Source organism: Lycorma delicatula, chromosome 4 (assembly GCF_047948215.1).
Source record: "Lycorma delicatula isolate Av1 chromosome 4, ASM4794821v1, whole genome shotgun sequence".
Classification (NCBI taxonomy): domain Eukaryota; kingdom Metazoa; phylum Arthropoda; class Insecta; order Hemiptera; family Fulgoridae; genus Lycorma; species Lycorma delicatula.
Window position 1 is genome coordinate 100,001,979 of NC_134458.1, and position 13,770 is coordinate 100,015,748.

The 13,770-nt window shown below is 30.0% G+C and overlaps 1 protein-coding gene across 1 annotated transcript in view; it reads right to left on the reverse strand.

Annotated features, from left to right (window-relative positions):
• Positions 1-13,770, reverse strand: part of sdk (sidekick cell adhesion molecule) — a 297,836-nt gene that overhangs the window by 100,621 nt on the left and 183,445 nt on the right. Inside the window, exons 9-11 of the mRNA XM_075363797.1 lie at positions 12,758-12,877; positions 5,812-6,094; positions 2,958-3,247 (exon numbers count right to left, since the gene is read on the reverse strand). Of these exons, the coding sequence (XP_075219912.1) occupies positions 2,958-3,247; positions 5,812-6,094; positions 12,758-12,877 (693 nt within the window). The remainder of the gene's footprint in view (positions 1-2,957; positions 3,248-5,811; positions 6,095-12,757; positions 12,878-13,770) is intronic.

The following is a 13,770-nucleotide window of genomic DNA, read 5'->3' on the forward strand; positions in this document are numbered from 1 at the left end:
TTCTTTAATTTTTTCAAAATCCTGGAATCTTACCTCAAAATCAACAATTACTTTTTGGATTTCCGCGACGTATTTGTCGATCTTATAATTAATATTTTTACATTTTTGTAGGTTATCTGCCATATTTTAAAAATGATTCAGATTATTTTGTTGCAGATCTTCTATTAGCAAAATAAATTTTGATTTAAATGCATCTATGCCAGCTGATCATGTCAATTACTGTTTTATTTTTATCTTGTAATTCTAAATTTAAATGACTTAATATTGAAGTAAAATCGATAAGAAATGCTAAGTCACTAAGCCAAGTTTCATCATTTAAATTTTCACAGTTTCCATCTTGTTCGTGAAGAAAATCTATAATTTCATACAATAAATCACGAAATCGCTGCAGAAATTTACTTCTGCTTAGCCATCTGACATCGATATGTAGTAATAATTCAGGTTGGCCTTCATCGAGCTGCAGTTGGAAGAGACACCGTTTGAGAGAACTTCCTCAAATTGAATTAACAATTTTAAATGCTATGTCCATTATCTCTTTTCTGTTTAGTTTCTTGCTAGCTAACACTTGCTGGTGAATTATACAGTGATAGTTCAAAAAGGCTGGGAATTCATCTTCATTTTGACATAGGGCTAAAAATCCATTTCTGCAACCTATCATTGCAGCTGCGCCATTCGTTGTTATTGAGACTAATTTAAAAAGTGGTACTTTCAAATCATTGAGCAAGTTTTTATAGGCTTTGAATATGTCTACAACTCTAGTCCTTTCCTTCAAAGAAATCATACCCAACAATTTTTCTTTAGATGTAAAATCCTTAAAAACCATACGAACGAAAACAAGTAATTGTGCTGTATCGCTTATATCTGTCGATTCATCACATTGAAGGGAAAAACAAGAACATCTATTAATATCATTATATAACTGCTCTTTTACATTCCCACTCATCCTTTCAATTCGTCGCATCACTGTTTTTCGAGACAATTAGATCTTGAATTGCAGCAGCAATTTCACTCTTGTTCTTAAAATCGTTAAAAAGTGAATCTGACATTTCCAAAAAATTTCCTTTACAAATTCACCGTCGGAAAATGGCTTACATTTTTTTGCTAAGAAATAGCTTATTTTGAATGATGCAGTAGTTACTGCTTGTGACTTCAACCTTGGCTTTTTAAAAATGCTTTGTTGATTTGTTAAATTGAGTTTTAAGATCCCTAACTTTGTTTTCTCAGTTCAGAATTTGGTGGATAATCTGTTTGATACTTGTTATGTAAAGCTAAGAAATGTCTCTCCAGATTACCCTTTTTAGCAATGGCTACCGAGGTAAGGCATATTAAACAACAACATTTATCATTCACCATTGTAAAAAAGTAATCGAGTACCCATTCTTCATTGAAGTGATAAGTTTTAGAATTTTCGGTTTACTACTCATGTCCATGGGTATACTACAATGCAAAGAAATATGACAATTTAAAGAATAAATATTGATTTAATATTTTCCTAGAAAATTCAAAAACTCATGAACTGCGGCAATTATCTCGGTTACATTGAGAGAAATAATAACAATACTGCATAGTGCGATCGGGGACAGCAATTCAATTATATTAAAATCTAATATAGATATATTCAATTTACAAGAAGTATGTTAAAGTTACAATATATTTATTATGGTTTACAGTACTGACTTCTTAATTTAAATAGAATTATTGTTATTCCTAATATATTTGTAATACTGTCCCTTATTTTTCTCTCAATGTAATGACTGCAGTTTAGAGATTTGTTGCCAAGAATGCTCACTTATCAAGTAAATAGATAGGTAAGAGAAGTAATTTAATTAAAACAAAGAAAAGGTACTTACATTTTAAAAAGAAGAAAAATTAAAACTCAACATGGTCACCGAGGATAAATAATATTGATTAATAATAATAATACTGTTAATACAAAAGAAAAGAAGCTACCGTATGACACTACCAAATATTCAAGCTAACTGACTGTGTTCTTTGATGAGTCGAGTCGTAACTGTTGCGTTCACATGTTGCATCTGGTGACAAGTGTAACACATAAGTCAAAATGTATTGTGCTGGGTGGGCGGAGATCACAGTATCAGGCTGTCAGAATTCTAGGAATTTATGACCGTGGTAAATTCCCAGAATGCATTAAACTATTGCTAGAAAGTTTTGTCTTCTACAATCGCTTCAAAATCCATGGTACATGGAATTCCACCCCAGACATTGCGAGCGATCGACCAAAATTGGCCTTGCGATTGACTGGTCTATCACGATCGACTTGTTGGTCACCCCTGCTCTACAATATATGATTACTATAGTTTATGGTCAAGTGTGTACATGCTCCATAAAAGAAGTAAGTAGATCTTTATCTTTTATCAAAATGTTTTCTAATGCTATGCTTCTGGAAAAGATCATTATCCAAAAGTTAACAGCTAAATTAGCATAAAACAGTAACTCTGAATAATTTTACAGTCATCAACTGATAATCAGAATACTGGTGGCCAACATTCAAATCAAACAGCTCCCAAACTCTAGAAAGTTTTTTAGAAAATTATGTCAACATAGTGTTTTGAAATATTCATAATACTTATGCGTACATTCTATAAAATTAAAGGTACAATAATGATATTGTAACGGGTCTACAAGAACCATAGGAATCAGATAAAGGAATACATCTGAAGTACATCATTAATTTTTGAAAAAACTCCATGGGCTGTTACTCATGAAGAAATGCCAGTGATGTTACAATTTGTGTCAATACAGAATTTTTTGGAAAAGTTCATGATTATTTTGAATTAAACATTTTTTGGTGTAGAATTCATTTCTTTCAACAGTGAGTAATTTATTTAGTAATAGGCATAAACGTTTTTTTTTACAAATCTAATTGAAAGATTACAATTTTTGGAAACTGATATATAGATAACTTTAGTAAAATTTGCTGATATTCAACTACTTACTTAAATCAGATACTTCTCTTTTTTGTACAATGTATTTTATAATTGGACTATTTCCATCAAATCCAGGTGCCCAAGAAACATTTACCAGTCTATTGTCTATACGATTTGCTCTTACTCCTGTAGGTGCAAATGGAAGCTCAATAACGCTAAGACGTGCTGCTCTAGTTTCATTACCACCTGGGGATGACAAAGTACACGCATACTCTCCCACATCAGATGCTCTTACTGCTTGTATCTCTAACGTAGCATCTCCACTGATACTTATTCGCATACTACCAGCACCAACAGGCCTATAAAACAAAAACTTGTGTAATTTATTTAATTCATATAAGTGATAATACAATCTGTATTAAGTTGAAACAAAATCAAACTAAAAAAATGTATTTTTACTTGTTTAATTATTGAATTTTACATGTATGTTTGGTCTTTGAAGGGGACAACCCTTTTCAGGAGATCTTACATTTCACTTACTTTCTCACACAGTGAGAACAACAAGCAAAGAGAAATTTCTAAGTGAGGCAGGCTATAGCAAGAAACAATTGTACAAAGGAAGATAGGTTATACCCTAGCATTCAAGATTAGAAAAGTACTTCTGTATTTTCTACTCTGAAAACTAGAAAAGTAATTAAACAGCTGAACAAGTTTAACTTTTCCTTAAGTGATGTTTTTATTACATTTAGTAAATCACAAAGCAGGATTTTTGCCTGGAGCAAAAATTATAATCTATTACATTATGCACAATACCTAAAAACAAAATATAACTACAATTATCAACTACAATTTTAAAATGTGGAATTTACATCACTCTTTAAATCTATATTATTAATGCCAGATTTTGTTGATAATAGACTACACTACACTCAGATTATTTATTTTTAAAAGGGTGCAAATAAAAATATTAGATAAAGGACAACAGATTTTTCTCATTAAAAAACATCACTGGGTTGTAGGTAACTAATTTTTTTAGTAGACCAGGTAAATTGGAGAATTTTGAGTATTTTATTACAGATTTTGGAAATATTTAAAACAGGAAAGAAAAGTGGTAAGATGAGTGAAAAAATAGTAATTAAAAAGAAAAAATGGGTTATTTCAAGAAAAAGTAGATAGGACTGCAAACTGAGATGCTTAATACAATATCAAATAATATGGAGAACATGAAAGTAAAAATGGTATAAAGAATTATGAAATACAGGAAAAATTAATAAAAAAAGACCTCCTACAAAAATACCTTACACTTCAGTTGTCATTCACTAAAATATAATTTAACTTATATTAAAGAGTCAATTTTATAATAAAACTTCTATAAGTTCTATTGTAAAAGTAAATTTTGTTATAAAAGATGAAGAAGAAACATATTTATCACTTCTGATGATGGAATTCTCTAAACCAGAAATGACAATAAGGAATTCTTGAAAGCTAAACAACATTTCTTTTTATACGGCTGTATTTAACATATGGATTACACGGCTGGAACCTGTATCCATAATGAGGGTCATTAAGAAATAGATTTTCATTATGACACAGGTGTTTAACAAATCAAAAGCCTACTCTTTTCAACCACTGACCAAATAGAAGCAGGTATTGATTGTTCAATGTATTTTTTTGAAAATTTAAAATAAATATTCCGTAAACAATGTATTCTATTATTGATTTAACTCAATAATCCCAATATTTTTTCACCGGTAGAAAAAATGTGGTATGCAACTCTCTATAATGGTTATCAATGCACTCTTGTGAATTTAAGACTTGCCAAGGTTTGTGTTTCTTACTTCGCATTTGTGCATTAATGGCTATAGTTATATCATTCATGAAGTACAATTAAAAGTTAACAAAATTCTTTTCTTTTTCTTTTTAATTAGCATACATGCAAAAACACCCATAGAATATACATTAATAGTGTCTATCTTTCTTTGGTAAATACCTTTCGTTTTATGAAAATTCAAAAATTTTTTTGTAATAAAATAAGTTATTTTCCAAAAGAATTTTCAGTGATTCTATTTAAATTTAAATCTTTTAATTATATTCTCATATTACTTTTATATAGATTGATTTTAAAAAAAATTTCACATATATTTTTAAATGCAGAAAAAATTTATGTGACTTGTTTTGAAATTAGATGGATCATTTGTTTTTATACAAGGCTTCAAATTTGAGTGGATATATTTGTGTTGATGCGAGCAGTATAAATTTAAAGATTTTTACTGTCATGATACATTCTTATTTTATATTAAAGAATGTTTATTTGGATTGTTTATCATCAATTGGCAATGTCTTTATCAATTCATGAGAAAAAAAAATTACATTTTTAAAATTACATGTATCAATATGTTAAAATTTTAAAATACCCATAATTAAATTATCAAAATTTAAATTAAAATTTTTAAATTACCATAATATTAAAATAAATTATAATGTTTATAAAATTTCCGATATGGAAATATTACCAGAAATTTTTTTCAATAAAGATTATGTATATTCCTTAAATTTAAAATGTTTTGGTGAATTTATTAAATTTGTATTATCATATAAAAATCAGTGCTACTCATAATAAAATGTTCAATAGAATTATTTATAAATGAAATTCTCATTTCGAGTACTTTTTTGTACTTGCAGAGTAACAATTTTGATTTTTCAGTTGTTTAGAAAAAAGTAGACACTATTTGTCATCTTGGTTATTCTATTCTAATCATGATGTGTATTCATCAGTGTAATTAGAAAAAAAGTGCATTGTTAGAATCACAAACTATTAACATAATCTAAATTTAGCATCATCATAAAAATGATGAAGAAAAGTGAAGGGGTCATTGTAACAACCTTAAGACTAAGTCACATAAACTAGTTAAATAATACTTACTGTCCATTGTGGAACCAGTCAACTTGATAAGGTACAGTAGGATCGCTTGATACTTTACACTGTAATGTAGCTGTATTGCCAAGCAACACTCGAGTATCAACAGGTGGCTGTATTATTTGTGTCCTTACAAGGACACTTAAATAACCAGAACCATCAACTTGACCAGCTTCATTTACTCTTATACATGTGTATTTTCCAGCATCTGACTCTCTAACTGCTGCTATTAGTAAATCACCTGACTCCAAAACTTGTAATCTGCCACTTAAATCTAATGGAATATTATCTGAAAAAAAAGGACTTTCCTTAATTCAAATAATTTGAAAATATTAAAGAAGAAACAGTTTTTCTGTTAAAAAAATTAATACATTATAATTAACAAAACAGGTATCTAAAAAAAAAAAGCTATCAAATTAAAAAAAAAAAATCATCAAATAAAAAAACCTCTCCACTATCTAATGGATACTAATCTGGCTAGTATAACTTTATTTTTAAATGGAATTTTTCTTTATATTTGTTATGAATTAAATCATAATACATTATATTGAAATAAATAAATAAGGACTAATAAAAAAGCCTCTAAAATGGTTTTATTATAATTGGATTTAAATGAAAACAAATAAGAAAAAGTTGGCTATAAGGTAGTATGAATGATATATTTACGGGGAGGGGGTCATCATATTCTAATTTATGAAGAATTTTTTACACTTAAAAGAAATTACATTAGTTTCAGTGTAAATACATATCAAAAATATTTTTCTATTACTATACTAGAGTATAATTAGTCTGTTGTAATAGCTATGAGTAGTTTTTATTATTCACATTATATAACATATTAGCTAGCCCGTCTAGCCAGAAACTGGATCCTCGAGACTCAGGTCAGTCCAGGTGAATCCTGGAGCCAACTCAGGGGCTCCGCGAGGTCAAGGGACCTACCCCATGGCTGCAGAGCTTGCTTTGCTTGCCATTCCCAATTTGCCAAGGGGACCGGGCCCTGGACACCCACACAGCTTGCTTTGGTTGCCATTCCCATCCAGCCAGAGGGCTTCACCCCTTGGACCCCCATACTGTACATCATCCTCATGGTTGTGAGAATAATACTGATAAATAATAATTATAGTATTCAAGCTTTACAGAAACCTGAAAAAGAAACTAAATTATAAAAAAATATTTATGTTAGGTAACTAAAGTACACACACCTTTGGCGACAAAAAATTTATAACTTATTTCTTTCCCATGGTAGCATAAATATAATAATGAAGTAAAGGGATTAATCAATTTTTTTCTTAATGAATATCTTTAATTCACAATTTCACCTTCCTTGAGGACAAAGAAATAATGAATATTTTTAATATCTTAACCTACAAGGAAGCTAGAACCAGATCTTGGTTGATGGCTTAAAATCTTCCCTGGAATAACCCGAATGTATCCTGCAAACTTGAAAGTAATCAGTTGGTTGCTTCTCATGTGATGCAATAACAAACAAAGTGATAAAATTTATATATATACACATTTCTAAATAACCATGGTCTGTAAGATCAAGAGTGTATCTGATGTATACAAAGTTAGCCTTCAACCTAGTAATAACAAATACCTTGTTTGAATTTTGAAAATCAGATGACTGTTTGCAACCCACCGGGTTGGTCTAGTGGTTAACGCGTCTTCCCAAATCAGCTGATTTGGAAGTCGAGAGTTACAGCGTTCGTCCTAGTAAAGCCAGTTATTTTTACACGGATTTGAATACTAGATCGTGGATACCGGTGTTCTTTGGTGGTTGGGTTTTCAATTAACTGCACATCTCAGGAATGGTCGAACTGAGAATGTACAAGACTACGCTTCATTTACACTCATATATATCATCCTCATTCATCCTCTGAAGAATTATCTAAACGGTAGTTAATGGAGGCTAAACAGGAAAAAGAAAGATGACTGTTTGCAAAGATATTATAAGAGCACCCCAGGGGCACCCTGTTTGTTACTAGTTGATGGTGATGATCAGTCTGGCCTCCCACGAGGTGCTCACATACCTCACCACTCTAACCTCACACACAGTCCCCATGGAAAGCCCATTATTGTTAAACAGACATTTTTAAAAAATTTAATATTATTTTATTTAACGCAAATTTAATTCTATTATTTTTATAATATTCATTCGACTGATTTGAATCATTCAAGTGAAACCCAGCTCACACAGTCATGGAGACTTACAGTTCACAATTCATCAATTCAATTCATTAAAGTTTGTGTTTCAACCGGAAAATCTTCACTACTACATATATATATATATTTTTTTTTTTTTTTTTTTTTTGAGAAGAAATATATCTAAAAACCTTCTCAGTTATGCCAAGAAACATGATAAAAATTTGGTTATGACTGATCAAGTAGTTTTTTAGTTTATCCTGAACAAACAGGATAAACCTCTCTTATAATAATAGTATCCTCTATATAATAGAGGATACTATTCCTCTTTATATAATAGTATATCTATATACACCAGGTGATCATTTGAAAAGTTACTACATTTATTACGCAACAGCTATCAGTCCCATCGTATTTCTGTTTGCAGGCATGTATTTCATTCTTGGAGGGAACTATTTCAAAATTATTTTGGAAGGGGTGGCGGAACCCACCCTCTCCTCTACACCTATCCCAACTCAAAAATTTAAAATGGCAATGGTAACATTTAACTACATTAATTGTAAACCCAAAAAAAATAATGAATTTTGGTTAAAAAAAAATTAAAATAACTCACCCGTTTGCTTGTTAGGTGTGAAAAACCGTTTGGAATAGTATGTTTTTTAAATTTCAGTCAAACAAAAATAACTGTTAAGTTACGCAATGTAACTTCTTAAACCATTTGAAGTAATCATGATCTGTGGATTAAAACTGTGAAAATTATTTTTAAAATTATCAACACAAAATTTTGTCCTCAAATTGTTTCTAAATTTTCAAGGATTGAAAAAATACTTTTTTTAAATGGGACGATATAGCTTGTGACACATCATTGGAAGGCCCTTTGAATAACATGTAATTTGGTACAAATAAAATGAAAATTGGTTCATTGGTATTGAAGTTATAATTAAAAATGTGGTTTTTTTAGAGTTGGGATACAGTAATACTGACCCAAAGCATTAGGTCTGAAACTGTCTGTTATTCTTAAAAAATATGAGTTTCAGGTTTCTCTAGAATTGAAAAATGTTCTGATAAACACAGCATTATAACATCAGTTAAACATATGAAAAACCAATAATAAGGTACCTGCTTCTTTGCTGGTAATGTGCTGAAAAATTGATAACCAGATAAACTTAATGTATAATAATTAAATAAAAACTAATTCATAAATTAATAATTTTTAATCAAAAAATAAAACTTAAATCATTCATTAGTTAGTTTTTTTATGAAGGTTTTTTTTAACATTAGCAGTCCTTAAGAAATAATAAATGAAACATTTTTTTACCCAATAAAATAAACGCATGATTTTTAAATAATTTGTTCAAAATGATTCCCCTTTTCCTGTAAACTAATAAAGTCTTTGTTGAAATTCACATTTTAATTTTATTAAAAGTTTCTTTAGTTACTACATTGTGTAGTAACTATTGTACACTACATTGTTACTACATAATGTTACTACATTTATTACGCAACAGCTATCAGTCCCATCGTATTTCTGTTTGCAGGCATGTATTTCATTCTTGGAGGGAACTATTTCAAAATTATTTTGGAAGGGGTGGCGGAACCCACCCTCTCCTCTACACCTATCCCAACTCAAAAATTTAAAATGGCAATGGTAACATTTAACTACATTAATTGTAAACCCGAAAAAAATAATGAATTTTGGTTAAAAAAAAATTAAAATAACTCACCCGTTTGCTTGTTAGGTGTGAAAAACCGTTTGGAATAGTATGTTTTTTAAATTTCAGTCAAACAAAAATAACTGTTAAGTTACGCAATGTAACTTCTTAAACCATTTGAAGTAATCATGATCTGTGGATTAAAACTGTGAAAATTATTTTTAAAATTATCAACACAAAATTTTGTCCTCAAATTGTTTCTAAATTTTCAAGGATTGAAAAAATACTTTTTTTAAATGGGACGATATAGCTTGTGACACATCATTGGAAGGCCCTTTGAATAACATGTAATTTGGTACAAATAAAATGAAAATTGGTTCATTGGTATTGAAGTTATAATTAAAAATGTGGTTTTTTTAGAGTTGGGATACAGTAATACTGACCCAAAGCATTAGGTCTGAAACTGTCTGTTATTCTTAAAAAATATGAGTTTCAGGTTTCTCTAGAATTGAAAAATGTTCTGATAAACACAGCATTATAACATCAGTTAAACATATGAAAAACCAATAATAAGGTACCTGCTTCTTTGCTGGTAATGTGCTGAAAAATTGATAACCAGATAAACTTAATGTATAATAATTAAATAAAAACTAATTCATAAATTAATAATTTTTAATCAAAAAATAAAACTTAAATCATTCATTAGTTAGTTTTTTTATGAAGGTTTTTTTTAACATTAGCAGTCCTTAAGAAATAATAAATGAAACATTTTTTTACCCAATAAAATAAACGCATGATTTTTAAATAATTTGTTCAAAATGATTCCCCTTTTCCTGTAAACTAATAAAGTCTTTGTTGAAATTCACATTTTAATTTTATTAAAAGTTTCTTTAGTTACTACATTGTGTAGTAACTATTGTACACTACATTGTTACTACATAATGTTACTACATTTATTACGCAACAGCTATCAGTCCCATCGTATTTCTGTTTGCAGGCATGTATTTCATTCTTGGAGGGAACTATTTCAAAATTATTTTGGAAGGGGTGGCGGAACCCACCCTCTCCTCTACACCTATCCCAACTCAAAAATTTAAAATGGCAATGGTAACATTTAATTACATTAATTGTAAACCCGAAAAAAATAATGAATTTTGGTTAAAAAAAAATTAAAATAACTCACCCGTTTGCTTGTTAGGTGTGAAAAACCGTTTGGAATAGTATGTTTTTTAAATTTCAGTCAAACAAAAATAACTGTTAAGTTACGCAATGTAACTTCTTAAACCATTTGAAGTAATCATGATCTGTGGATTAAAACTGTGAAAATTATTTTTAAAATTATCAACACAAAATTTTGTCCTCAAATTGTTTCTAAATTTTCAAGGATTGAAAAAATACTTTTTTTAAATGGGACGATATAGCTTGTGACACATCATTGGAAGGCCCTTTGAATAACATGTAATTTGGTACAAATAAAATGAAAATTGGTTCATTGGTATTGAAGTTATAATTAAAAATGTGGTTTTTTTAGAGTTGGGATACAGTAATACTGACCCAAAGCATTAGGTCTGAAACTGTCTGTTATTCTTAAAAAATATGAGTTTCAGGTTTCTCTAGAATTGAAAAATGTTCTGATAAACACAGCATTATAACATCAGTTAAACATATGAAAAACCAATAATAAGGTACCTGCTTCTTTGCTGGTAATGTGCTGAAAAATTGATAACCAGATAAACTTAATGTATAATAATTAAATAAAAACTAATTCATAAATTAATAATTTTTAATCAAAAAATAAAACTTAAATCATTCATTAGTTAGTTTTTTTATGAAGGTTTTTTTTAACATTAGCAGTCCTTAAGAAATAATAAATGAAACATTTTTTTACCCAATAAAATAAACGCATGATTTTTAAATAATTTGTTCAAAATGATTCCCCTTTTCCTGTAAACTAATAAAGTCTTTGTTGAAATTCACATTTTAATTTTATTAAAAGTTTCTTTAGTTACACCCCTACATGCTCTTACAACTTTATTTACAAACCTAACGCTTTGGGTAATAATTCATCGGGAGTTGTGCCTAGTGTATGGACCTACAGTAATAAGTAAAGGAAGGGTTAGGTAATGGTGTTGAGCTGTAAAAATGGCCGAACAAATGTGCATGACAAAGAGCAGAGTGGCAGGCCCAGTATTCAGACCGATGAAATCGTTGAACACGTGAACTGAAAACTGCGATGTGATCTGCAGTTGACGATTAGTGCTCTGGCTGATGAATTTCCACATGCTGGATGCACCCCTATCCACACGATTGTCACAAAAGCTCGAATATCACAAATTATTTGTAAGGTGGGTACCTTATATGCTCACCAACCAACACAAAGGGCAATGAATGTGCAGTGGATGAGCATTTATGGATTGCTAGTGACAATAAGGAGATGATTTGTTTTCCCACATTGTTACAGGCAACGAGACGTGGATATCCTACACCAAAGCAGAATCGAAACAACAGTCAGTGTAGTGGTGCCATTCAAGTTCCCCAAATCCGAAAAAGTTTAAGCAATTTCCGTACTCAAGTCAAAAAATGTTGGCTACTGTTTTTTGGGATGAAATGGGTGTCACTTTGGTTAATTTCATGGAACGTAGATTAACAATGACAGCTGATGTGTACTGCAAAATGCTCACCAAACTGAGATGTGCAATCCAAAATCAATGACGCCAGAAACTGTCATCCAGTGTAATCCTTTTTCACAACAATGAGCATCCACACACTGCTGCCTTAACCAAAAGAAGGTTCAAGATTTTCGTTGGGAACTTTTTGTCCACCCTCCATATAATCCCGACCTTGCACCTAGTGACTACTTCCTCTTCTTGCATTTGAAAAAAGTGGCTTGGTGGATAACGGTTTAAAATGATGAGGATCTCAAGGCTGCCGTTGTCAGCTAGTTCAACTCCCAAGTGACAAACTTCTATGCAGAGGGATAAAAGAAACTGGTGCAGCGTTATGAAAAGTGCTTAGAACTGAATGGCAATTATGTGGAAAAGTGAAGTAGATATGTAGTAAATTAAAACTGTAAGTAAAAACCTTTTCTCACAAGTTAGTTTTATTCAAATGACCCTTACTTTATGAATATGCCTTGTACAAATAATATGGTTACATACCTTGATAAATCCAAGTGACATTTGGTGTAGGAGCACCCACAACTCTGCAATTAATAACAGCGTCTTTACCATCTAATATAGTTAGATTACTTGGTCCTAATTCCATTACTGGAGCAGATGCTGTTAATTTTAGTTCACAACAAAAAAATATAATTAATAAAAACAGACTAGTAACAACTAAAACTAACAAATTTAATTAAAAAATAATAATAATAATAATAAATGAATATTCTTACAATACAATCATGAAAAACAATTTATTTCTAAAAAAAAACACAAAAAAAAACAGAATTTCAAAATGGTTAATTCTGTTAAGATTTATAAGAAGGTGTTCATTAATTAGATACATGACAACGCAAAATAAAATTATTTAAAAAAATAAACTCAAATTGTCTGACATTCAAGTTGGTAACCGTGTCATAGAAAATAACAGATGTTTTAAAAGAATATCCATTATTATAACCTCTTGTGATTTATTGCAAAATATTAGCATCTTTTGAAACATGGATTTTATAAGATTTTTTATAAGTGGATTGAATAGGTTAAATGAGCAGAACAAGCGTCACCATTTTTCATTGTAGCAGAAGACAGGTGAAAGTTTTGACAGATGCTTTGCAAGAATCCATTAATGATGTTATTCACAAAGACTGACTAATAAAAATTTGGAAATTTCTGAGATTTGTTCTGCAAGTACTGTCACTGTCCATTTATTTAGTCATGAATAACTGAATTACCACAGTGTGATCAAGGTGGTTTCCGAGACAGTCTATTAAAAATCAGAAAGACATCTCTAATTCACATTTGTAACAATTTTTAGCAGAAGGTAATGCTTTTTTTGGATCACATAAACTTGTGATGACACTTGAAATCATTAGTTTGAGCCACAATTCAAACATCAGAGTATGGAATGAAAACATCCAAGTTCATCTCCAATAAAAAATCCATCAAAACAGCCGGTAAAGTTACGATAGTAATGTTTTGTACTCGTATCTATAAAGTCCAAATTTATTGGG